General features: G+C 41.6%; 1 protein-coding gene across 1 annotated transcript; it reads left to right on the top strand.

Moving 5' to 3' along the window:
• Nucleotides 1-27,800, top strand: HPGD (15-hydroxyprostaglandin dehydrogenase). Its single transcript, XM_031692578.2, has 7 exons — nucleotides 1-209; nucleotides 461-584; nucleotides 3,639-3,745; nucleotides 11,170-11,266; nucleotides 23,384-23,460; nucleotides 26,241-26,404; nucleotides 27,381-27,800. The coding sequence occupies exons 1-7, from the start codon at nucleotides 117-119 to the stop codon at nucleotides 27,517-27,519; spliced, it is 801 nt and encodes a 266-aa protein (XP_031548438.1). The 5' UTR covers nucleotides 1-116; the 3' UTR covers nucleotides 27,520-27,800.
• The last annotated feature ends 89 nt before the right edge of the window (nucleotides 27,801-27,889 follow it).

Genomic DNA, 27,889 nt, shown 5'->3' with positions numbered 1-27,889 from the left:
CTCCTCCCCGCCCACTGGCCGGGGAGCGCGGCCGGGCGGCTCGCGCGCGCGCAGGGTCCTTAAAAGCCGCGGCCGCGCGGAGACGCCGAGCTCGCCCACCGCGCGCAGGCGGCGACATGCACGTGAACGGCAAAGTGGCGCTGGTGACCGGCGCGGCGCAGGGCATCGGCCGGGCCTCGGTGGAGGCGCTGCTGCTCAAGGGCGCCAAGGTGAGCGCGGCGAGGCGCGCGCCCCGACCCTCGCCGGGCCCCCCGGGGGGGAGGGAGGGGGCACCGCGGCTGCGCCCCCCGAAGTCGCCCGGGCTGGCGCGCCGCAGCCGGCCTCGAGCGCGCTGGGCGACACCCGAGCTGTCACTGCCCGACTGCAGGTCCAGCAAGAGGAGCGTCCCCTGGTCTTTTTGCGGCTGGTCTGTCTGTGTCACGACCGCGCAGGACCTGGGCTCCTCTCCTCTGGCCTGCAGGTAGCGCTTGTCGATTGGAACCTTGAAGCAGGTGTGAAGTGTAAGGCCGCCCTGGATGAGAAGTTTGAACCTCAGAAGACTCTCTTCATCCAGTGCGATGTGGCCGACCAGGAGCAGCTGAGAGGTAAGAGAAGGGGAATCAATCCATCAACACGGAACGCGCCTTGAACAAGCAGCAACCTGAAGGCGGCCCGGGCCAGGGAGCCAGCCTCCAGCCTCGGGAAGAGGGGGCGGGCGGGCGGGCCGGTACCCCCCTGAGGAGCATCTACCTCCGAGCTCGCTCCAAGAGATAGCTGGGACTGTTAAGTTCTCTATGACATCCCACTAGCCATAAAAACAAACAAAACAAAAAAAACCCCAAGGGGATAGGAAGCCAAGACTGCTTGAGAAATCCTTTTATTTCAGTCATTTGGCAGCACATAATGTAATCAAAATTCCTCGGTGTATTCCAAGACAGCGCTGCTGCAGTAATTATTAAATGATGGGACTTGCAGATGGAACTTGGAAAGGTAAGGGAGGCTAGGCGTGTACGCAGACAACGCCTCTCCAGAAAGCTGGGGGACGCGGCGTCCAGGGACAGTCAGGGGTGGCAGTGTTTCCCTTCGGAACAGACCAGAATGCAAGGTCAAGGGTTGTCATCGCAGGCGTGCTGGATGCTTTTAACCAGATGTTCTCTCTGGTTTTTCCCCTGTGAAATGGTACTTTAAAAACAATAATAGCGCTACTGCAGGGTTGGAATTTCGGGAGAAGAGTTTCTACCAGCCTTTCCTCAATGCTTTCCTGTTTCCGTCCACTCCCTTAAAATAGACCCATGCAGTGGGGAAGCCTGGGGGGGTGGTGTGCAGTACTGGGGTGCACTGTGAACAGAGCTGTATGAAAACTTACATATTTTTCTGGGGGAGGGGAATAGGAAAATAAAATACTTGTATTTCATACAGTTTTGCTGAAAGAGTAAATTGTTAGGCACGTCTTTAATCAAGGGACCAAATAGCTTTCATAAAAGTCACTCTAAGTAACTTCTGTTCTCAACACGGACGTGTGGATTTCTTGGAAAACGCTGGGCTCGTCTGTAAGAGAGGGAAGACGGAGTGGTGTGTTAGAAAGGAACACATCACCGTTATGGGACATTGTTTTAAGGGAAATTGGGTCATGAACATCTGAAAACCTTACAAAGACCTATAACATGGATTACAAGACTGTGTGGAAGAGATCCGTAGACACAAGAGCCATGGAATGGCTCTGGCCGGAGGATAAAGTTTTGCTGACTGTGCAAGTCACGTCAAATCCTGACAGTCATGCTGATGGAGTAGGGAATGGTATAGATCATCTGAAAGCTATTTCTGTCTGAATTTATGTAGCTTCACGTGTGACATTTAACCTTAATTGTTTTGCTTCTCAGTATTTAAAATTAGTACCTTGGCTGTAAACACATTCCTTATGGATAAGTGATTGTGGAGGAGGAAACCAGACACATAATGAGTGACCAAGGGAAGGCATGTTGGTCACGAGAAATCCACATGTTGTCTGGATGTCAGCTTTTATCTGCATGTAAGGGAAACATGGCTTTGGCTCTTCCAATTTCAGGATTTAAGGCTGCCTGCAACTTTTGAAACTGTTTAGACATGGGGTCGAGAAAGACTGCCTTGAAATCTTAAAATAGACAGAGGTGGAAATGTTCTTGGAGACGATTTACAAATGGAAAAAAAAATGCAACTCAAAGAGTTTAGGCAGATTATAAAGAGTACCACAGCATATAAATGATCGCAAGAGCGCGATTGGAAGTTGCTTGAGCCCAAAATTCAGTGGTGTGTCATAAAGAAAACTGTGGTGTAGAATTCAGTGTGCTGTACATCAGTAAGAGCAGGGTAAGGAATGCAGTGCAGACCAGAATGAGGGGGAAAAGTAACAGCCATTAGACATGCGTATTTACCAAGCTAATCGCATATAAGGTGCATATGGGGTTCTGACCAGTAGAAAATACCCAGGATGGAATGAAAAAAAATATATATATATATTCCTTGTTTCCTCCTGGAGGACCTTTCCGGGAATCAATTTGAGACCTTAAGATGCATTTAAAAATTCTTTGAAAAAGTCAGCAGTTTTTATTTTGTTGTTTTCCATTTCGATACACTAGAAGGAACTGTAAAGGGTACACATTAGAACATCCTGGCCATATTTTAGGCAATTAACTTGCATGGTGATTTATTCATTTGGCAACTGATCAGCCCATGCCCTCCTCAGTGTGTCTGGTGGTAGTTAATCATTTTTCCATCAAAATAAAGTTTGTGTGGGTTTGCATTTTCAAAGAGCACCTCTGTTGGTCCCAAGACCTGAGAACACATTTCTACCCTTTGGAAGAACAACTACCATCACTATTTATAGTTTCAAGTCATAGAAGTAGAACCAGTGGTCAAAGGCCTGGAAGCAACAGGATTATGTACAAGGCTACTTTGAGAAACAGTGTTTCTCAATCCATAACCTTGGATGGGACAGGATGTGTGCTTGGACTATGTAATGAGGGACCTTCGGACCACGAGATCTATGCGGACTTCACCTTGGTTGCACTTAGTTTTTATACCAACTAATAATACAAAGTAGTAAAAATAGGAAAAGAAGTGGCAAACAGCAAAGTTAAGGTAATCAGATAAAACCAACTGAATGGAGTAGACCTGTACCTAGTAGGATATCAACATGCACTGAAATGGTCATAATGGATCTGAATACACAAGTGTTTAATGTGCCACTTTATGAAGATAATATGGCTTATTTAAAAAAAAAAAAAGGATGTTTGTCATAGGCTAAAGCCACAGAAGTTCAGTAACTTCTTAGGGACAGAGATGCCCAAACTGGCTTCCAAGAGTTCTTAGCACAGGTTGCTCAGTTCTCTAAGATTTACTCCCTGAAGTTACTGTTTATAGAACTCTAGTGTGCATTCAAACCATCTATGGGTCTTATTAAGTTAAGATTCTGATTGCGTGGGTCTGTGGTGGCCACAGTTTCTGCGTTTCTAACGGGCTCCCAGGTAGTGCTAATTGATACAGCTGTCTCTCCCCACACTTGTCTGACTGTAACTTTCACAGGGAAGGTGGATAAATTAAAAACTCATTTCAGGGCATCGGCTGTGATAAATGTGTCTATGGAAAGTCAGAACGTGTCTATAATGTCTTTTGTTTTTTAGATACTTTCAGGAAAGTTGTAGACCACTTTGGAAAGCTGGACATTTTGGTCAATAATGCTGGAGTGAATAATGAGAAAAACTGGGAAAAAACACTGCAGATTAATTTGGTAAGCTCTCATAGCTGTGTTCATTGTCTGCAATTGTTTAATAACATGATGCTTTAAAAGGAAAAAAGGGGTTTTCTCATGGAAACAATACAATGACCTACAGTATAGAAAAAGGGAAGTTACAAAAAGCTAGGAAAAAAGCATTTCCTTTTACAAATAGGAAGGCATTTGAGGCTTTTAATTATGAAAATAAATTTGTCTTAAAATATTAAGAGGAAGTATAAAAAAAGCCATAGTTTATTGTGTAACTTAGGAGTTGCCAAACTATGGCTCCCAGGCCAAACTAGCCTGCCACCTGGTTTTGTGTGACCTGCAAGCTAAAAGTGGGCTTTCCATGGTTTAATAGTTGAAAAAATGGTGGGGGAAAATAAAAGAAGAAGAAGAAAAAGATGCAGTACATGAATATATAAAATGCAAATTTCAGTGTCCATAAAGTTTTATTGGAACACGGCCACAGTCATTTGTTTACATGCTGTTCTGGGCTACTTTCAAGCTACCAAGGTAGACAGAGTTGAGTAGGGTGGTAGAGACCCTGTGATGTGCAGTGGCTAAAATGTTTACCATCTGGCCCTTTCTAGAAAAAATGTGCCAGCGCCTGCCTGAACTTATTTAAAAAATAAATCTTCATTTAATTCCAGGGCTATAATAGGAAACAAGGCTAAAGTGACCGTTGGACTTTGTAATTCTTAAGATTTTTATCCTGAACGTCGGTGCGCATGCGCATGGGTATGTGTGATTTCCACACTGGTGATTATTTAGCTCTTATTTGAATGATAAACGTGTAGGATTAGGAAAGAACATTTGTTTTTTTCTATTGTTTCGCAAGTTCGCCAGTTATCCCATTTTATAAACACACTTAATGTAAGATATATGGATTTAGCAGAACTCGAACCTTAGCTAAAGCCGGATGTCATAGCGGGACTGGGCATGGGGTCACCCTCCCTTTGGGCAGGTCATTCTTACTAATCTTGCAAAGCAGTCATGTGTAAGTGCAGAGGGGTCGCCGTGTGTGTATAAATAGGAGGGGAGTGGCCGCTGCTCCGTGATATCCTGGGAGATGGCCAACTCCTTCAAAACAGGAACCATATTACATTCTTTCTTCTTTTGTTCTTCTCTCAGTAGTCAACACCATGTCTTAAAGACAGCGCTCAGTCAATAAACGTTTGACTTGAATCGACATTCTCAAGAGTAATGAATTAACTGTAATAACTTGATGGGAGTAATGAGAATCACCAGTAATTCACAAAAAAGCTGATAAAGTCCCTCCCTAAACTTGACAGATTCCTAAAATTCTCTATCCCAGAATAATAAAGTATAAACACTGTCTTTCCAGATCTTTCTAAAATTTGTCTCAAGTGTTCCTGAATATCTTTATACTTCAGAATAACTTTAAAACCTTTTTGTCAGGTGTCCCTCAGAATCTTTCCGGGATGTGTGTGTGTGTGTGTGTGTGTGTGTGTGTGTTTAGAGACCTGATTTTCTTCTACTTTAGGCTAGTAGTGTAGTGACATAAAATGAAACATTTTCCTACTGTGAACCGTCCTTACATCTCTTGGCTAAACCTTACTTTATCATGGTATGTCAACGTCTAAGACACCACTGAATTTGTTTAGTTAATAGCTCATTTGAGTTTATATTTGTATCTCTGCTTATATGTGATAACAGCTTATAATTTTCTTTTCGTAAAATATTTTTATCTGGTTTGGATGTCATATTCCTGTGTTTGCTTTCATCTCCTTGATCAGTCAGTTTCCAAGTAGACTGTAGTCCAAGCTCAAATGCCAAATGCCAATTTGCCTACCTCTTTCAGTAATTCTGCCAGTTTCAACTCTATATACTAAACCTATAATATTCAGAGCACAAATTGCTAGTGATTATTATTGATCTTTGACTTTTTTAAAGTTGTAGCCCCGTTTGCAACCTGTGACTTTTGATTCATTTTCTTGTTTCTGGGCATAAAATTGGTTCCTTGTGGTTTTTTTTTGATTCACGTGTACCTAACCATATCTTTTTCTGTTTCTTTATTTTGAAACTGTAAGTAACCTTTTATGTTGATTTTGCTTCTTACTGACATAATAATGTGAGATCTTATTTTTCAAGTCACATCTGCAAATACCTGCTTTTCTAAATTTGTGAATTTAAGCCACTCATATTTATTTTTCCTCTTCTATGAGGATTTATTTCTTCCACTTTAGTTCACACTTTATATTTACTGAGTTTTCTTTTTGTTTACTTTCTTTTTCCATCCTTGTTTTCAATTCCATTGGATAGCTTTAATTTTTCTTCACTTAGTAAAGAAATCATACATTTTATATTAATCTTTGGTAGTTATCCCTGACTCATTGTGAACCTCACTTCATTATGCCCTGTGGTTGCGAGACTCAAATTTTTTTTCCTCTGAATATGCAACCAATTGGAAACTGCGGGAATTTTTAAGAATATATTTTGTAAACTTAACGCCACTCTCCAAATGACATATTGTGACAAGATTTTTTTTGAATTGAGATATGAGTTTTTGAAAAAGCATGAATCACGCAGTAGCTCTCTCTCTTGACCCTCACTACTATCCTTAGATTCATCAGTAAAGCTACAGATATTTCGTAGATAAAAGACACCAGAGTACAGAGTTCCTATATTCAGTGCATTCGTAATGGGCACCTACTGTGTCTTTTCTCTGAGAAATCAGCTGCCAGAAAACATGTGCAATGATCAGAGTTAATATAAAGAAACATGAAAATGGTGAAGAGATTATCACAAAGGTAGTAGGTTTGAATGATCTGTCTTCATCCAGTGGAGAGGGCACATTTGCTTTAATGTAACAAATATAGGTAAATAGACCCCTGCTCCAAGCTGGAACATTCCTGCACTGTCTGCAGATAGAAAATTCTGGAAGACGGGGTTTTTATTTGCCCCCTTTGGTTACAGCTCACTCTCCTGGGTTTATCCTCATTGAAACTTAGCTGGCCTTGATTTTAAACTCTGCTGCTATAGGCCACTCCTTAGGCTGACGCCAGGGACTGATGACATTTATTTAATATTAAATAAAGAAAACAAGGTATAACCTTTGTTACCCATAATATAACTTAAAACCAAGTTCCCTCCCCTCCTACCTACAACACCCACTGCAGGAGTAGATTAGCGTCTGACCAATCACTGTCCTTCTAAGTTGATTATCTCTGTTGTTATAATGCAAATATTTGTGTGTGGTTTGTATAATGATTTTTTTTCTCCTCTGCTCTGGATGTAATTTGCCTCCTTGTGCAACTCCATGGCTGCTCTTTTGCATGTTTCCCCATGTTCTTGTCCATGTCAGAGAGTAACCGCTTGGTTCAAAGGCCTTACCACGTGTCGGTCCCTCTTCTGAAGTCTCATACGGCATATACATGCCAACCTTAGAGGGCTTACCGGTTTTTTAATTTTATTAGAATTATTTCTATGCATGTGTAGTCTATGCTCATATACTGTAAGTTCTTCCAAGGCAGAAGATTCTTGTTTTGAATACATAGTAGTTGTTCAATTAAAACAAATTAGACAGAGAAGCTACTAGTCAGTGATGGCCTACTTGGATGTTCACTTCTGTGTTTTAGTCCAATATTTGGATGTTATCCTAATAGATCAGTGCTGCAAATGGTGTCATCTGTCCTTCAACTTTATCTCGCTGCCAAATTTGCCCCCCGCCCCGATTCTCCAGACAGCAGATGTCACCACTTCTCCCACACAAGAGATGCATCAAGCCTCTTCCCTGTCTTTTGTTTCCATGAGGCTACTCTGCACTTCCTCCTTGGTCTGAAACCAGCCGCAGAAATTTATAGCTGTTCAGGCTCACAAGGAATGTGCAGGGAAGAACCAGTTTTTGCAAACTATCAAAGGTTAGTCTGTCAGTTGGGCGGAGGTAGACTTCACTTTGAATGTTGATAAGGCCATTTGGTAATGTATTTCTTTTAATTTTTAATAAACCTAAATAATGCATTCCCACTCAGGTGGGCCTTATAACCTGATTTGGACATTGGACTCACTTATATTCACCACCTTAGAATCTTCAAACAAACATACAAAATAGATGGCTGTTGCTGGTGATTTTTTTAAGAATATTTGTTTCAAACCTGAATTGAAAATTCATGAACTTTTACTTCAGTCTCTGATCTTGAACTTCCCAGTTTGCAAAAGGACGTGGATAATCCTCTTCCCTCTGAGGATGGTTAAGCTTCAATAAACCATCATCTGTATGAAGCCTGCAGCATCTGTATGAAGGGTTACTACATAGTGTTCACGCCGTAAGCCGCGTTTCTCATCCAGAGACTAAAACCCTACGTTTTCTTCATTCTCATTCTCTTTTCTACAAGAGGTGGCTCCTCTGCTCTCCTCTACCTTCAAAGAGTTGAGGATATGGGTAGAAACACTTGTCACATGTACATCTTTTCCTTGTCTCCCAAAGGTGTTGATGACAACTTAGAGTAGCCACTACTTTCTGTTAGTCCTGCTCTATCATATCCAAAGATGCTATCATATTTAAAGACCTCACTGAACGATGAGAGGCAGGTAGAGCTTGCTAAATTATGAGTGGCTTCTGCAACGGGGAAGACAAACCTATTTAACCCCTTAACAAGCGAAAATGTAAAAAGATCGAACATGGGAAAGTAAAAGATGGAAAAAAGGGTTCAGAAAAAAATGGTCATTTATATTGGTATTCCTTGAGAACTGGACTAGAGAGAAAACAAGAAACCTGAAGGCAGTTTCATGATTTAGATAACAGAAGTTTAACAAATTAAAAAAAAATTACAGCGTAATGCAAGAATCATCAATAAGCTAAAAGGAACTCCAGAGTGGAGGGAGATGAGATGAAGGAAATGATAGATAGGAAATTTCAGTAGTACATACACACACATACGTGTTATAGACATACGTAACATGTACATGTAATAGAAATATACATTTCGCTGTGTGTATAATGGGAAGACATGGAGTTAAACCAGTCTATTCATCTTTATTACTCAAGAAGTATTTCCAGGGTAGAGGAATTTATGAGCGTGGTTTTAAGTTATAGAATGCTTTAACTCATGAAAGAAGTATTTTAAGATGTGGAATATGGCACAATTACAATTTTAGTATTACATATAAAAAATGCCTCTTCGTGACCAAAAATACTGAATTAGCATGTGTTAATTAGACCATTTTGGCAATAATTGAATTTTTATTTATTCTCACTCTGAAATTAGACATTAGGTTTTCTTTTTTTCTTTTTGTTTGAAAGTCAAATATAAAATTTTAACTACCTTTACAAAATGGACTAAAATATTGCAGATTCCAGATTTTTTGTGTTTGTAGGGAGAACATATCTGTAAATTGTCATTTTCTTTTTTTTCCCTAGACACTTGATATTACAATGGCCCCATTTAAAAAATGTATAAACATTGCCAAAAGACAACAGATATATTTAGGAGGCATTTTTATTCTGTGGGTTTGTAACAATCCCATTAATATATGATCTGGGATACGGAAGAGATTGTTATGGTGAAGAAAAAGATGTGAAAATGTCATATATGTGCAGCCAAAGCCTTAGGGCTTGTCTTACGGATTTATCCTAAGAACCCTTTTGCCTGAAAAGTTTCTCAGTTCTTAATCTGATAATGGATGGCAAGGTAATCCTTTGTCTTCCTCCACCAAAGACCAGGAAATAAATCTGGCATTAAAAAAAAAATTAAAAACAAACATTCCCAAATAAAATTCTATTTGATGTTGAAAACACAAAAGCCGGTGCCAGCAAATCTGTGAATAGCTGATGGTAAAAGCATAGAGCCGATATGCATAGACAGAAATTCTGTTCAGACATGCTGGAGTCTTGGGCAGAAAGGTGCAGCGTCAAACTGGCTTCAGTCACCTCAGCCATCTGCATTTTTCCCTTCTATAAACCATTAATGTTTTGTTTTCCCTCTGTAAAGGGGATCAGGTAGAGATTTTACTCATTCTCTTTAAGCCTACTTAATTTCAAACTGGCACATAGCTTCAGTGACTGTGGACTCTTCAATTGACCTTTTTGTGTTAGATAGAGAGGCAGCTGTGAATGCTTGTCAAGAAAACTCCAAAAGGACTTTCTAAAATAAAAAGAAGTTGCTCTCAGGTTTGGACTCATCGTCTGCAGTATTATAAAGAGTGAGAGAAGTAGGAATTAAGATGTTGAAAGAAGAAAGTCACCTTTTAAAAGTCTGAGTTGGGAGGGAGAGGAATTCTTAAATCTAAAAGGGAAAATAAGGTTTCAAATATGTTTCAGGTCACAGTTGTTTTCGAGAGTGGGTAATTCTTAAATATTAGAATTAAACTGAAAAGGTACCTACTGTATGTGGAGGTGAGTGATGGAGCAGAGCAAACTGTCCCAAGGACAGCTGTGGGAGTGATGAACACAGTTAAGTGACATTACTGAAGATCATACGTCCCGGGGTCAGAAACCTCCCATCAAACCAGGTGAAACAGCTATACGATGTCACATGATGTGGAGGTCAGGATTGCTTGACACTGCAGCTCCCTGATCTCATCAGGACCAGTTTCTTTTCCCCTTTTGCATCTGCCATCCTTCATGCTGGTTTCCTCTTAAGGATGTTAGCAATGTAACTGTTCATTCCAGCCATTGCATCCGTACAAAGCAATGAAAAGGGCATAAAGCAATTATTTCTTTCTGATTTTCTTAAGAGCAACAAAAAATTTTCTCAGCAGCATCCTCTTCCATCACCCTCCCCAACCCAGACCTCACCTCCAGCTGACTGCTTCCCAGGTCTCACTGGCCAGAAACTCACAGGCAGCTCTTAAGCCAGTCACAGACAAGGGGAATGGAATTTCTGCAGCTGAATTAGATAAACTGGTGTCTGCACTAAAGCTGGAGAGAGAGCTCCTGCCTCTGTTGTCCATGGAGAAGTAGATACAAATGCAGAACAGAAGAAGGAAATGAAAACTGTAGGAAATCCAGGGTACCCACTATTATATACTCCAAGATCCAAGAGAATGAAACAGAAATGGATGTGGAATCCCTGGACCTGAGAACCATGTGCTAAGAAGGGTAAATACATTTTGTATCCAAGACATAGAAAAGAAAAAGAATACATAGAATTCTCAAAGATGCTTGAGAATTAAAGTAACAAGATACTGTTGGAATATAATCTTTGTCATAAAATCTCAGATCGGGTAGCTAAGTGAAGTCTTGCAGAGATGGGCTAAGCGCCACAAGTTTAGGCAAACACGAGAATCCAGTCAATAACTAGCTTAAAAAAAAAAACCTACAAACAGCCACTTCAAAACCTTTCATTGAGAATAGTTGCAGGAATCTCCCTCCGTGTCTGGAGAGCAGTAAAAAAAAAAAAAAAAAACCGTGACGTGTGACTCTGTGATGTAGTATAATGATTCTGTTGCTTTTCCCACGTGTGTCTCTGGACTAGGTTTCTGTTATCAGTGGAACCTACCTGGGTCTGGATTACATGAGCAAGCAGAACGGCGGTGAAGGCGGCATAATCATCAACATGTCCTCTTTAGCAGGTGAGGACCGTTCTGACGTTCACAGGGGTCCCCTGTTGGTCATCTGGACCAGCAGAGTAACTGCAGTGTTTCTTCGCCATCAACTCAGGTTTGAAATGGAAGCGTTTAATTTTTCAAACTGGTTCTATGGAATCTCTTTTGCCTAATATCAAAAGTTTGAACTATAGGTTTCTGTTACTTTAAATTGTGATTTTTTTAAGTTATCTTCCTGCAGGATTCTTAAAAAAAAAAAAAAAAAAAGGAGTGTAGAGGTTTTCCCAGCATGGCTGTTTCTCAAGGGTTGTGGAGAGATTCCTGAGCTGTTGGGCCGGTGAAAGCACATTTGATAAACGAAACAGTCCTAAAATGAAGTTGAGGTGGCTCTGCTCCTGTGTGCTTTTAGTTAAGAGCGTGTAATTGTGAAATATGGCACAGATAGTGGTCGGGATGTGCTGCAGAGGGAGCCGGACTTGATCTCCGCTTTCTCAGGGCTTCTGGCCCCGCCTGAGAATTAAACTGACATAAGATAGATCAGCAGGAGCAAAGCACAGAGGGCTTCGTGCCTCCGTGGGCGCCCCCTTAGGACAATAAGGCCCCGAGCAATGGGGAGGCCTCAGTGTTTATGAACGAGCTTGGACAATGGGCGCAACTGCGGGAAAGTCGCTAGAACACACCGGGAGACGACCGGAAGAGAAGTGTTATTTTGACAAGGCCCGTGCCGACCCCTCTCGGCCCTGCCCCCGTCTTTGGTGATGAGAGTGTGTCTTTGCCCCGGGACTGGGGGCAGCGTCTCTCCCACGGGAGTTGTGCATCCTGCTTTCAGGGAGGAGAGGGCAGACCCGAAGGCCCTCCTTGCACCTGCTGTTTGACAGGTGCCTCTAGTTCAAAGTAACCCTTCTGCCCAAGTGATGTGTTTTGGGGTGGCATATTCTGCCCCCATCAGTGCTAAACTGCTGTAATAAATAGACCCAAATGGCAAGGGCTTAAATGAAGCATCAGCTTATTCCCCACTCACGGCATCAGCCCAGGGCAAGATCTTGGCTGCAGGGAACCTCTTGTGTATGTAGTCATTTGGGAAACCAGGCTTGCGGAGGCTCTTCAGCACAGAGCATTCAAGGTCGTGCTGGCACTGGGAGATTCCTTTCTCTCCAGCAGAAAGAGGAGGGGAACGCTGAGGGGGCACGGGGTTCTGAGTCCCAGCCCGATCGTGGTGAACTTCACTCTGCTCACCTTCCATGTAGGGTCTGACCTCATGGCTCACCCAGCGATGGGGAGGGAGTCTGGGAAGCGCAGCCTAGCTGCGTGCCCAAGGATGGATTGCAGTGGCAGGCTACTCATTCTTGCCACAACATGCAGTCCAAAGTGGGCTTTATTCGGGGCAGTGTGATTTACTCTCAGCTGACATCATATTACTCAGTATTAGCTATAAACCTTTGGCAGGAACTTTTGGAGCAACTTTGCCCAAAGACTTTACTTTTAAAATTCTAGGGAGAAAAAAAAAATCATTAATGGTTCTTGGGTTGTTCAAGTGAAATCATGAAGTTTGAGACGCCTGGCCAATATGGACGGCAAGTCTAAACCATTCGCGTCCAAAAACAGTGTGGCTTCCCTCAGTTATCAGGTTCGTTTCGGTCAGTGAGGTGATTGTGGACTAGGTACCCCCCCACCCCAACCCGGTCCTCCACCTCCCGGCTCCAGGAGCACCGGGGGAGGCAGGCTTGGAGGTACCTGAACAACGCTAGCCTCTCTGATGCCCAGTGTTTTTCTCGTTCCTCTGGGAATCACTGTCACGTGGTCCATTGTGAGCCGGGTACTGGTGGCGGCTTAGACATCTCCCCCTCCAGAGCGTCTCAAAAATAAACTTGGGTCTCATTTTCGGGGTTGCTTCAAGTCAAAATGACCTCCCTAGAGTTAACAGACCTAGTTCTGTAAGTGGTTCAGGGTAAATCTTGTTAATCTTATTTTTCTTAATATGACATCTACTTATGAATTAGAGCATTTCAAGGCTGAGAGTATATTAACAGGTAAAAGCAAAGACAAGACTTGAAAGAGATATTTGGCCCCAGAGAGGACTGAAGTCAAGATTCTGGGAGGTTGGAACCCTAAAGGCAAATTGTCAAGGCTAAGTCTACACTATTTTGAAATGAAATCATAACATGTGTGTGTGTGTGTGTGTGTGTGTGTGTGTGTGTGTGTGTGTGTGTATGATTGGAAAAATAAGAAGAAATGTTTAATATTTTATTAAAAACATAAATATGGAAAAAAGGCCCTGGGTGGTGATGGAGAGTTGGTGGCATGGGTTCTGCCTTGAGGCTGAGAGGCCAGTACCGCTTGGAGACCCGCGAACACTGGACAGAGAGGCCCTTGTGCTTGCACCCTCGGACAAGCTGATTTCGTTCTCAGGCAGGAAGGCCTTGGGGCTGGATGAGTTTGGGACTTGCCAGGAGAAATTCTGCACCAGAAGAGGCTTACTTGCCCCAGAGAGCCTGAATAGAGAAAGGCAATGTAGTCCTGGCTTTTATCCAATAAAAAAAATACTTAAATACGTGACATTCACTGAGCACTCAGTTTACGTGATAAGCGTTTTAAACACCGAGTGGGTTATCTCATTTAACACTCTTCACAGCGCTGGGAAGTAGACCTCCTAATCTCCATCTTGCAGATAGGAAACCAAGGCAGGGGACTTTCAGTATCTTGCGCAACCTTATACCGCGAGGAAGCAATAGAGCTGAAATTCTCACGCCAGCAGCCTGATACGACATCCCCTCCGTCTTAGCAGCTTAAAGAACTCACTCCTCCTTCTGTCAGTTTGTCAGTCTCTCTTTCCGTGCCTATCCTAGCCTAGCTGTAAAGCAAAACAAGCTGAATTCCTGTAACTTGATTAAGCCAGTGCGACTTGCTAGCATCCTCAGGCCTCCTGGGCGCTCTTTTAATCTCTAGACTACTTACTAAACCTTCGGCCGAAGTTTAAGCTTTCGCCCTACTTGACGCACACGGGGAAGAGCCCTGGACGTCCTGGGGGAGCTTGCCACCGTCACGGGTCAGAACACGTCGTAGGGAGGGCAGCTTGGGGGTTATAGCTGGACGTCCACTTGGCTCTCTTGGCCAAGGGCTGGCTCAATCAAAGTACCCACCCCTGGGTGTGAATGAGCACCTCCCCTATCTCTGAGCCCCTGTCTGAAACCGGGCGTGGCTCTTTCTCTGATCATGCGGATAAAACAGCGCATGGCTATAAATGCAACATGAGACCATTTGGGCTTTAAATGACCTTTCTGGCGCTCTTACAAGCTGATGAACATCAGAGCCATCCAAAGTGGTTTTTCCCCTGATGTCTCCCGACAGGCCAGGTAGCTGTTTGTAATGATTAAGTAGTTGGTCTCTGTCTATTGTACTTGGTTCGGCACCATTCTGATGCCCGCCTCCACACCTTGACACACTGTCTCCTTGTTGCCAGTGGCCAATCCAGACAGACCCGGGGACCTCTCCTCCCACCCACAGTGCTTCATCCTTAATAAGTCAGTACTTGTTCCGTTTCTGCAATGTTCTTTTTGTGCATTAAAAAAAATCAGAATTAAAAAGAAACTTGTCACTGAGGTGACAGATAAGGCTCTCCTCTCAAAAAGAGTATTAAAACATCTTGTCTTGTATTTTATCCACTCACCAAGAGCTTCTTCTGTCCTTCCCATTGTGAGATTAGTTTGATAAAAAAATAATTCAGGATTTTGTAATAGTAGAAGAAGAGAAGTGTGGACGTCTCAAATCTTCACACTTTCCTCAAAAATGTTATCAGCAATTCTGTACTCTTGAAGTCATAGCATGTTGGCAGAGGTCAGATGACCAAAAAAGTCTTTGAGGAGTTGCGAGAGTCAAAAGATTTCTTTATTTTATTTTAATTCCTCAGCTTACATGAGGTATAATTGACAAATAAAATTGTAGGGGAAGGATTTGTAATGCTTTCTTCCCGTCTTTTCCAAACTTCCCTTCCTCCCAGGTTTTTCTGATTTCCCCCCTCCTGCTCGCTGTGTTGAAGGAAGTGTGGGTAATATTCAACCCATGAGTCCATCCTCATGGTCGCTTGCACAGGTCTGGTGGAACCCTCTACTGTCATAGTAAAACCTCAAGTTGACGCACTGGCTTGGGCAGAGAAGTTAATGAGTAATGACCACTGACGCAGACCAAATATCAGATGCAATTAATAAGTTTAACAAACAGAGGAGCAGTTAAAGTGGAGACTGATTCCTCGCTGTACTGAGGGAAGGCTGTCCTTCAGGCTGGCACCTTGGAAATTGTCCCCACTGCTGTTAACCACACAGACTCTTCTGCATGAGTTGTTGTCTGCAGACATCATATGTAAACATGCCCTCATTTTGCTACATCCATCCTTAACTAGTGAAAAAGAAAAAGTTGAACAACAGAGAAGGAAGAAGTCTGGTTTAATGCAGAGAACCAAGCAACCCGGCTCCCATGAGACATCTCATGAGTCAAGTGTGCTTTTTATATACTGAAGTCACTGCAAACGGTGGGAAAGGAAGAGTAATTGTCTCAGGAAAGGGAGTCTGTCCATCAACACAGCTCCCACCTGCTTGGCTACTGAGGTCTTGGTGTTTGCCAGGGGCGTGCTCTCTGCCTCGAGGATAAGTCACTCGCTGGCACTTTGTGAGATGCACCGTGAAAGTCGCATTTACTCTGAACTGAAAACATTAGAGACTCAAGAATATACTTGAAAATCTTAGAATTTTTTTGAGCATGTCTTCAATGCCAGCCCAGTGACATACTCTCTTGAGCTCTAAGTCGTGACTAGGATGTAATTAGCCTGTGTTTCGTGTGAAGGTGGAGGAGTTCAAGTTAGGACCAATTTAAGTAACACATTCAAGTTCAGCAAACATGTTGAACATTGAGAGAAAGGAAATGGGAATACGAAAGTCATTGGCCTGATTTCTAGCCCAAGAGCTGTATGTCAGGGTCTCTTATCAACATGGCAGAACTAAATAGTTAGCATGGCATGGACTAAACAGAAGCGTGGTGCGAGGTGCAAGGCATTGGGACTCATGTGACCTGAAGCGTGGTGACTGGGCTGGACAACAGACCAGAAATTTCGGGTAAGCTGAAACTGACCCCCCCCCCATGTGGTACAACCCTCTGCAACTTCTCTTGCTGGAAGGAAGGGCTATGTAGCAACTGCTGGGTTCCAGGCCTTGTGCGAAAGTATTGGCTCTATGACATCACATTTAACTTTCACAAATCCCTGCAAGAGAAGGCAATTTAATGGTCTCCAATTTATAGATGAGTAACTCATCTCCAAGAGGCTGCATAACTTGGAAAATTTGCATTGAGAATTAGTAATAAAAGCAATTTTATGTTGCCGTATTTTAGTGTGGATCATAGAATGGATGGATCCGCATTCTCTGGATCTTTATGGGTCAGATGCCAGCTGTATGAATATGTGACCCATCTCTCTCATTTAGTCCCGGCAGCAAAAGTCTTCATGGTGTCCATTTTTCTGTCTTCTGGCTCTGAATTATTAAGAAGACACACACTAGAAGGAATCAGGAGAAAAGGTGAAATATTTATCAAATTGGCCTTTTGAGGAATGGATCAAAGATTTAGGGTTTCCTAGCCACTGAGGGGAAAAAAGACTGTTAGGAAAATGAATGGTCTTCTAGGAGTCAACATGAGGGACATCGCCTATGGACTTGTTCAAAGGCAGGTTCTGACTCAGTAAGTCTGGGGTGGGTCCTGCAATTCTGATGCTGGTCCTTGGCCCACGCTTTAGGGAACCAGCCACTAGTTTGCACAGGGACATTCTTCAAGTGGCTAAGAAAGTTCATCTCAGTGTCGTGAGGTCACAGCGGAAGCAATAACTGAACTTTCAGGAAGGGAGATTTTGCTGGAACATCAGGGACAACTTTCTCAGAATGAACCATCCCTGGCCAGTGCTCTTGGAACTATCTTTCCACACAGATTTTCCTAATCACAGAGGAGGGAGTAGTTTTGTAGAAACTGATGCCACTTTTTATGTCATGTCACACGTTAAAGCTTAATTTGTTAATGGCAAACGGGAGACACAGGGTAAAAATCAGCATCACATACGGTGTTCGCTTGTGTGGGAAATCTTAGAATGAAGAAGTCCACCGGTCAGTGCAATCAGCTTTCTGCACCAACATAGATAAACAGATTCTCACCAGTTCTCTTTCCCCCCCATATTAGAGAAGTGATGGTTAAAAGCAGAACAATGGGCAGTTTCTTGATTGTAAAGAAAATGTTAGGAATTTCAATTCCTATTTTTTGACACAGTTGCTGAACTCAGGTTTTTATCAGGCCAAGATCAGTACCCTTAAAGTCTCAATTTATTTTCCGAAATTGAATTTATTTAGCATTTCTGTAGAGTCTGTTTTACATGATCCATTTCAATAAAGGGTATGTTCGAAGATTTCAGTACAATTGCCATCTGAGCAGATTTCAGGGATTTTTTTTTTTTTGGTCTTTTTTCTTTTTCTTTTCTTTTTTTTTTTTTGATGGGGGGAGGTAACCAAGCTTGTTTGTTTGTTTGTTTATTTTAATGGCAATACTGGGCACTGAACCCAGGAACTCGTGCATGCCAGGCACACACTACACTGAGCTATACCCTTCCCCCTCAGATTTCAGTTTTTTTGCACAAATTTTTTTTTTGAGCTTTTTACCCTCTATGAGAGGTAGATATTAAAGTTACCTTTTGCAAGTATGAGTAAAAAGAATATTAAAGATAGAGGAACTAATGCGGACATGGAAATTATATTTTATTTTTCTAAATGACCTCTTTGTTCTATAATCACATGTGCAATTTTCAGGTATTTAATTTTTTTTTGATAATTATCTCATCAGTCAGTGTCATTTGGTGTTACTACTCTGAGTGGTTGTAGAAAATATTTGTTTTGTGGGTAGAATTTTCCCTCCATTGATATTATTTTTTCTAAACCTACAGTTATGATGGACATAGACTTGCCACTATTAGACATGTTATATTTCGGAGAGAACCATTTAGCAATTCTCTAAGTAAACCTGCACAGTGCTGGGCCTGGAATAAATAAGTATTGAAAAATTTATTCCTAATGTTTTAAATATAAGGCATCCGTTTTTGAGCACAACATTAAACAAAATGACATTTCTTTAGAGACTGCCCTCTCATTATCACAATCCTTTGTTGTCTGTAAATCCTTTAACGTGACAATTTCCCTATGCATATAGGAATCAATTTGCAAGATTTAGAAAAATCTAGATTCATTCCAGCAAAAGGCATTATACTGGCAGGACTAATTTTGCAGACAGATGAGGTGATCTGACTGGTCAACCAGCAAAGTTCCACCCTCCCCCTGCACCAGGGGGCCTCCCATTCAGTTACACATTTCAATAGAGCGCATTAAAAATACTACTTCATTATTCTTTGGACTTAAAAGTTCTAAATACATATTTCTTAATTGAATGCCCCTCTATAAAATACTTTTCAATTTGGTTTAGCAACAGTCCAGTTTGCCAAGGTTCAGAAACCAAACCAAGTTAGGATGCTGTACCAGACTTGGGGCATTCTAGTGCAAAAATATATATATATTTTTTTCATTAAAAGGTACAATGTGGATAAACAAGTAAATAAACCAATAAAACAAGACTTTGAGATGTTTCATCTGTTTTTTGTTTGCTCCCTGAATTTCATTTTATGGTTAAAAAGAGGCAAATAACAAGGCAATTTTATTTAGCAGATGGAAAGAGACATATGAAAATGATAAATTTAGCTGTGGATATGAGATGTTTCATCTTAAGGAAAAATGTTTAATTTACATTTGAATAAAAATAATACCAAACAGTAGTGCTCATTCTGTGCCAGACATTGTTTGAAGTATTTTATGTAATTTAGCTCCTTCCAGAATGGTTTGAAGAAAAACTCCATGGTACACAGCGGTACCTTCTCCAAAGGTGACATTGCTCACGGTGATAGATTCAGGATTTGAGTTCAGGCAGTCTGGCACCCAAAGTCCAAACTACCGTGCTTAATCCCTCTTGGCAAATTCAATTAAAAGGACATTTTTAAATGGTTAAATAGTATAAGAAATAACATTCTGCTAAAATGGCGATCCCCCCACTGGTTTTATACATTTCAACTAACTATTTAAAACATGTTTTTGTTATATTTGGCACTCAGTTGGTACCAAACATATTTCTAAAATGATCTCATTCCTATAAAACCTTTTGAATTAGCAAATACTGTATTTCAAGGGAAGAAAGCTAACAGGAATTCTCAAGACAGAGTAAGAGATCTTGGCTGGAGAGCTGGAATTTAAATTTGAAAATCGTGTGTTTGTGTCTGTGTGTGTATGATAGAGAAAGAGGGGGGGTATTGAGAGAATGCATTTCATCCACGTGAGTGGACAAGGTCACCTAAGGAAAGAGTGTGCCTAAAAAAACAAAGTATCAGGGCCAGCCCTTGGGTCCCACAGTGTATTTCTGCATCTGGTCAGGGAGGAGGAGACAGAGAAAGACATGGAGGAGGAGCTGCCAGTGAGTGTGAGGAAGAAGGCCATCAGAGCAAAGAGGGAAGCGTTTCAGGGAGAGCATTGTTAACTGGGTTGGTCGCCGCTGAAGAAGGTATCAAGTAAGAGGAAGATGAGATTGAGCCTCAGGGAGCCCTCGGTCACTGGCAGCCACCACGAGATCTTTGGCTGGACTGACTGGTCAGATGAAAGTGTGGTTAGAGGGAGCTGCGGGGCCCATGGGAGGTGGGGAGAGTGGAGACAGCAAACACAGTGCCTCTTTTGAGAACCTTTTGTTGAGAAATGGAGACATAGCGGGAGAAAGATGGGAAACCAAGAGAGGTCCTATTTTTGGATGTGTGATTTTGAGCTGTGTTAATATCTCAAAGAAAAGTGATTCTCATTTGATTTTCGCACTTGTAACAGCGACCACTCTAGGCTTCTTGGAGTACTTCCGTCTTTAATTTCTACGTGATGCTGAGTTTGTCATCTTCTTTCTCAGTCTCTTTAATTTGGTCATCCTCCTCTACCACGGAGAGTTTCTGTGTAAAATTGTGCAGGTTGTAAACTGTGGAAACTTTGGGGGGCACAATTTCCACAAATTACTGTGTGAGTGGTGTCCCCAGAGTCATACTGTACACCCCCCACACAACTCTATGCGCTGACCCTGATTACCAGCCTCGGGACGGCTTTTTACTTGAAGCACATGGAAACAACGTTGTATGTTGGTGCTGCGGGTCTAAGGTTAGCAACAGAGATGAGACCAGTGCTGGAGTTGACCAGCAGTAATGTTACATTAGTCTGGGGAAAGTGGGTCTTGAGATCCAATAGAAACTGTTGGATTTCTGAGACATTTCCACTGCAACAAAAGTCATTATCAAAAAGAAAAACAAAACCCTTAAAAAAAAAAAGCTTTTTTCTCTCCCTTTAGCATCTGTTTTCAAAGCAGCAAACTGAGGGAGATAGGAAATGTCTACAAAGAAAGTCTGATGGCGAGTCAGGGATAAAGCACTGCAAATCTTTACCTGCTCAAGACAAAAGAAGCAACACTTAGAATCTACCTGTAGCGGAGAGATAAAGAAAAAAAACTCTTTGTTGAACTAAGTGAACTATAGCTTGTCTAAATAGAATAATTGAAAAATAGAGTTCTCTTTATTTGTAATACCCCCAGACTGAATATCCCTATCAAAAGAGGAATGTATGTGTGATTGATAGATGCATTCTTACAGTAGATGGTATTCAGAAAAAAAAAGAAATGAGCTATTGATACACAGTACAACATGGATGAATCCCATTAGAATTATCCTGGGTCAAAGAAGTCAGACAAAGAAGCGTACACTGTCTGATTACATTTATATAAAACTTTAGAAAAGGCAAACTAATCTATAGTGACACAAGGCAGAGCTGTGGTTGCCGAGAGAGAGGGGAAAGGCAGAAGGAAGGGATGACAAAGCGGCCCAAGGAAACTTTTAGGGGATGGATGCAGTCATTATCTTGATTGTGGTCGTGGTTTTATGGGTGTATACCATTGCCCAAACTTATCAAACCACACACTAAATAAATACAGTTTATTGTATGCCAATTATACCACAAAGCTTTAAAAAAATTCTTTTTAAGGATGCTTGGTTTCTGAATATCTGAAACTGATTTATGCAGCCTTTGATCCAACAGCAGAAAGTAATTGCAGGAGGAGACAGTTTGCAGGCTACCAGGGAAAATGTCACTGGAGTCTTGCAAGATTCATAAAACCAAGCACCACTCTGAGAAGGCAAACAAATTCTTTCCCATTCTGATTGCATTTACAATTCCACCTTTAAAGGGAAGTGTATGTTTTGCACTTGCTTCTTAAATGGAACCAACACAACAGTGATTTATTTCACTGCTGTGACATTTTTGAACTAGCTTGGGCTCAGAAGAAGTTCAGTACCTCCACGTACGGAACAGAAATTCATTCCAAATTCATCTCTGGCTGTATCTGTGAACAGCGCCCTTGTGCTGTTTGTGACTGTCAGCTAGCTCACCTCTGATTGAGGTTTCCAGTGCACTTCCTGCAGTCTGTGAACACCAGCTCCAACCACTGCCTTGGTCTCATAAACGTTTAAGGAGAGGGTGAAACAGTGACTAACTTACGAGAACAAGAAACAGCAACGCCCGGCTGCACCTGTTTTTTCTCTCTGCCTCGAACTCCTCATGCACCTGTGTATCCTGTGCAGGCATCATGAATTCCTGTTGACTGACACCGACAAACTTAATTGACTTACACATTTTACTTAACCTAAAAAACAAAACAAAACAAAAAGAGAACCACACGTTGCAGCTCTTTGAGATCGTTGGGTGGACGCACTGTGTGTGATCTACTATCCTCAGGGATTTAAACTGCTCTTGAGCAAACATACTTCATAAATTGAGACCTGGCAGGCATCCAGGGAGTGGTTAAGGTCTGCATTTACTGCTGAACTTTGGCACAGCACGCTCACCCTTGGTGGCGTTCTGGGACTCGTTAGCTGGGTGGAGATGAGCGCGTCTCAGCAGAATCATTTAGCATTATTACTATGACATTTGATATTAATAACATTATAGTAATCATGGATCGCTGTTCCTTGACTCAGAGAACTCACAGATTTTAAAAATGGTGTAGAACGAGTTCATTCAAGAAATTAGTTCAAAACTGAAATGTACACACGGCTTGAGTTAAAAGTGTCACGGTTGATGGAGAGAAAGAATTGACAGTTATGAGAAATAAGCCTGATGGTAATAATAAGTACAGTAAAATTTATTTTTCTTGTTTTATTTCTGTGGCTCTGGGTGGGGCGGGGCGGGGAGAAGGAGGTGGCATGGGGCTAGGAGATCGGGGAGAAAATGTGCTGTACTTCTACAATAGTTCGTTTTCTCCAGGCCATGACTTCAATCATTTTTTGAACAGTTATATTGGGTATATATGAAAAATGAAACCAGTTCTAAAGCTGCTTGAATTCTGTTGTTGGGGCCATAATTATGAAAGGAAATGAAATAGGAGCATACATTTTTATTTCCAGTTTTCCTTTCCTAAGTCATGGGATGCGAAGATCCAGGCATCGCGTACAGTTTAGAATCAAAAGAAGTTAACTTTGAATTTTCTTAAAGGCTGAGAGGCATCTTGCAGTGCCGTTGGTGACAGGGAAATGCTTAGCAAGGGGTAGTGAAGACAATTAATCATCTCCAGATCCCTCTTGAGTGATTTAAATTCCTTGGAAGCATTAAAAAGCTAGAATACATAGTTTTTAAAATCCACACTTAAAAACTGAACATTGGGTAGTAGCCTGCTGGATTTCAAGATGACTTTCTGTGTCTTAGATAGCATCGCCGTCTCTTGACTTCGTCAGGGAGGCAGAAGAACTCACCCATCACTCCTGGCTGCCTCCCTCGGCTGTGACTTACCTACCAGACGTGCTGGGCAGTATGGTCCAGGTCACGGGAGGAATGAACTGGGCTAGGACTAGCGAGCTTCACAAAGCTGCCTGGTGGTTATCTTAGTGTATTTTCCAGACTAAATCTGAAAACGGCACAGACGCAAACGGCTCATTGTCATAGCGACTGCTGGGGTTTGTCTGTTTATTTCGTAGCAAGATTGATGTTGTTTCTTGTTTGTCTGTTCCAGGGCTCATGCCTGTGGCCCAGCAGCCTGTTTACTGTGCTTCGAAACACGGCATAATCGGATTCACACGCTCGGCGGCGGTGAGGACGCAACAACCCCAGTGTCCCTTGTCCTCTTTCTGTGCGTGTGCGCAGCACGCGGTCTGCAAAGTCGACGCGGGTAGAGGCCGAATTCAGGACCTCCGGGTTAAAGATAGAAAGCTTATGCTTCAATATTTATTATTAAAAATAATGTTCAGATCACATAAAGGACCAAATGTAGAATAGATAGATAGTTTTAAAATTAAGTAGATTCTTTTTCTGGGGGTGGGGTGGTAATTAGGTTTATTTATTTATTTATTTTAATGGGCGTACTGGGCATTGAACCCAGGACCTCGTGCATGCTAAGCACGCACTTTACCACTGGTCACAAAGCCAGGTAGATTCTAAACACAGACAGGTTACTGAAAAAGTATCCTTAAGAATAAATAAGAGGAAGATAGTCTTTATTTTCAAAAGGACTCCAAATGGAAAAGTTATTAACTTCAGACTTCCTTCAGTGGAATAGGCAGTGTGTTTCAGGCATTGCTTGTCACTGAAGATAGGATAAAACCGCGTGAGATGCTGGAGGAAGACAGGAGGGGCGGGGCTGACATTTACCCAGTAGGGCCATCACGGAAGCTGTCTCCATGGAGACCTAGCGTGAAAGAGTGCAGAGCTTAGAGAAATATTTTGGACCTCATGGACCACATGCATTGACAGCAAGAGGTGAGAATGCTTGCCTTTTTATAAAAACTGGAAAAAGGAAAAAAACCAAAAGGGGCAGCTTGAACAGAGCCTGCTGAGCAAGAGGAAAGTAGGACGAGGAATGACTGGAGATGGAAACAGGAGTCAGACCAAAGGTGGCTTCTGGGCCGCGGCCATGAGCTTGGGTTTTATTCTGAGTGTGGACATCAAGGGGTCTTTCCTACACAGCAGTGACAAGATCCTATTTCCGTTTGAAGAAGCCCATTCCACCCGCCATTTAGAGAATGTTAAAATTAGGACAAGTGCAGAAGAGGAAAGAACAGAACATTGCAAGACCCCCTTGCAATGCTTCGTCTAGATGAGACAGAGAGAGGGGCTGGGTGAAGGGGACACCAGACACGCCAGGCACAGAGAAAGCAGGTGACATGGAGCAGCCAGCATTGCCTCAGAAAGGGAGATAAGCAGCTCTCACACTCTTGATTTAAATGGACTGGAAATTCCCGTTTAATTTGCAAAGACTTCATCTTTAACCCAACTTTTAATGAACACATGATGCCATGACAGTGCCATGACAAGACCAGAAATTTTGTATTTCCGATTACCAGACTAGAACGCTGTACAGTTGATGTTCACTATTTTTCAGTTACATTCTGTACAGTCACTTGCCAACACTGAATTAGAGAACACTGAACTGCTGCTTGGAGGGGAAGGTCAGGCCTCTGGTCACAACGCTTTGATCAGCCAAGCAGCATGTAACCTCGTTTTATGTGTATTTCTACTTAAAGATACCTTACTTAACATGTATTGTGTTTAATATGTATTGTATTAACATGGCCAATAGCATTTATGCCTCGTGCCTGAAGGAAGCATCTCTTAACAACCGAATTTTTCCATAAGGCATGTCGCAACCTTCATGTACTTAGAAACACTAGACAGCACATCAGCACTGTGCTGGGAGGGCATTTCAAACAGCAGAATCACCAGTGAAAAGCACAAAGATGAGAAAAAACATGGACAAGCAGGGCAAAAAGGATACTTGTTTATGGTATGAGAGCTGAAACGAGCAGGCAGAGAGCATCATCTTGTTTGACCTTGGTCCACATCTGGCAGCTTGAATTTCTCACTCCTCTGTGCTTGTCCTCAGATAACCTTGAAAGCACCACACATGTTGATGTTGGGGGCTACGGATAAATTTTTTAGCCAGAAAGCAGATGGAATCCCCAAGTAATTGGCTTACACTTTGTTTTACACAGAGTTCACATAAAACCCATGGGTTGAAAATTAAACCAAAGAACATTAGTCTGAAAATATTTAAAACCATCTTCCAGACGGTGTAGGTACTAAGAGTGCCTTTAGAATCGGAGTCCTAAAACTTCCCACTAACAGTATATTTTAAGCAAATATTCTCTGCTGTACAGCCCCGTTTTGAAAGAAAACTTAGGATATCAATTTTAAACCTCAGCATTTTTTAAAATTGAAGTCTAGTCAGCTTACAACGCCGTGTCAGTTTCCAGTTACAGCCTGGCAGTTCGGTTATACATACACATTTATTCCTTTTCAGATTGTTTTTCATTATACATTGTTACACGGTATTGGATACAGTTCCCTGTGCTGACAAGTGGGACTTTCTTGTCTATTTTATATATAGTAGTTAGTATCTACAAATCCCAAACTCCCAATTTATCCCTCCACCTTCACCCTCCTTTAATTGAAGTCGAGTTGGCTTGCAATGTTGTGTTGATTTCTGGTGTACAGCATGGTGGTTCGGTCCTACTCATACATACATATATTCCTTTTCATATTCTTTTTCGCTATATGCTATTTAAGCCTGAGTTTCCTGCCGTCTTTAGTAGGTAAGAGCATCTTAGATCATCCAGCATTTTCAGGAGTTGCCCGGTCATGTTGATTTTTTTTAGAAATTAATTAGGTGAGGCTTTGGGGAATTAATTCAGCACTTTGGGTATGTGTTCTTTTACTTTCTGCCGCCCTTCAGCCTCCCCGCTGTCATTGTCATGGCTAAAAGGATACTGGCTAGTACTTTTCACATCTGAGTCTTTCCATTAGCTTTAGTTATCAGTCTGTCCTGTGTTTATACAAAACTCCTGCAACCTGCAACTTCTCCTTCTGATTGGCAGATGGCCGCTAATCTCATGAACAGTGGTGTGAGGCTGAACGTCATTTGCCCGGGCTTTGTTAACACCCCTATCCTCAAGTCCATCGAAAAAGAAGAAAACATGGGGCAATATATAGAATATACAGGTCACATCAAGGATATGATGAAATTCTATGGAATTCTGGAGTAAGTAAAACCATACCTGCCTTCCTTTGTAAGGTGGAGTGAAGCGTGATCTAGACCTAGGCAATAAAAAGGAGAAAATTCGCTTTTAAACTTGAGAAACTAATGCAAGCGTCAAAATTTTGGTTTGGCAAAAATCTCTGAAAAAATATTTTTTTCTGAGTTTCTAAATAGAATGTGCTTACATGTCATGAATTTTGCTTTTAGATATAGAGAATACATCATTAACACCTTCAACCATAACAGATTTTTTTTTAAAAAAGGTAATGTTTAGTTATCTTTGGAAGCAATGATAGCTTAGCTACCTAAGTTCCAAGCAATATTCAGATATACCCTTTGTGAAATTTCACATGGCCCCCTAACTTCAACCACTTTCATAAGAAGCAGTTGACCAACACAGGTGTTTGGGGAATGATGTCTAAGTTAGAGCAGCTGGAGTTTTCACAGGACAAGGTCATGTGGTCAGATCCTCCAACACTGACCCATGAACTTACCCATCAACCTCTATGGACCTCAGTCTTCTCACCTGTAAAGTGGGGATAATACTAAAGCAAACTTAGGGGACTTTTGAAAGTCCACAACTAAGTTGATATATGTAAGGTACTTAAAACAGCAAAAGATAAATAATAGACATTCAATAAATGTTAGCTACAATTCTTCCTATTTCTGCGCTAGTAACGTTTCTATCTGATAAGTCTAAATTCTACTGATAGGATAAAGATGGGAAAAATAGTCACTTTCTCAAATAATAATTTTATGAATCCTTCCTGTCAAAATTGCAGAAGGTTGGGTGTGGAAATCTACCACTCACTTCACAATTTGGTAAATATCTAACTGAATAAAAATTGGAGGAAGCGCCATGACTTACACTTCCCTGTTACATGTTACAGATGATAGACGCTTCAGAAGCAACGCAAAATGAGGTGTGATTATGCCTCATTCTTTAGTTTTAAAACCCTGATGTTTCCTTTGTTTTCAGCCCATCAATGATTGCCAGTGGATTAATAACACTCATTGAAGACGATGCTTTGAATGGCGCTATTATGAAGATCACAGCTTCCAAGGGAATTCATTTTCAAGATTATGATACAACCCCATTTCACACGAAAACTCAGTGAACATCTTACATGTCAGCCTTAACTGCAAATGAGAACAGATGACTCACAGCCAGACATTCTCTTCATTTGAATATAGCTTTTTGAATGAAATGTTACCATTTGAAGCTTGCTTTCATGCACTTGATGTTAATTTTTTCTACATGATTAGTTGTCTATGATTAAAAAAAAAATTAAGAACCATCAAAAATATGACATGGACCAAAGCTAGATTTTGATCTTTAGAGTCTAAGTAATGATTAAAACAAAGGATATTCCAGGAATATTCTGCCTTTCGGAAAATATATTTAAATTTGTGTTCGTAAGTATTGATGTTTCTTAGAACATCATTTTAAAGGTGATACTTGAATTGTTATTTAAATCAAGCCAGATG

This window comes from Vicugna pacos, chromosome 31 (assembly GCF_048564905.1).
Source record: "Vicugna pacos chromosome 31, VicPac4, whole genome shotgun sequence".
Taxonomy (NCBI): Eukaryota; Metazoa; Chordata; class Mammalia; order Artiodactyla; family Camelidae; genus Vicugna; species Vicugna pacos.
This window is presented reverse-complemented; position numbering and strand designations above follow the sequence as displayed.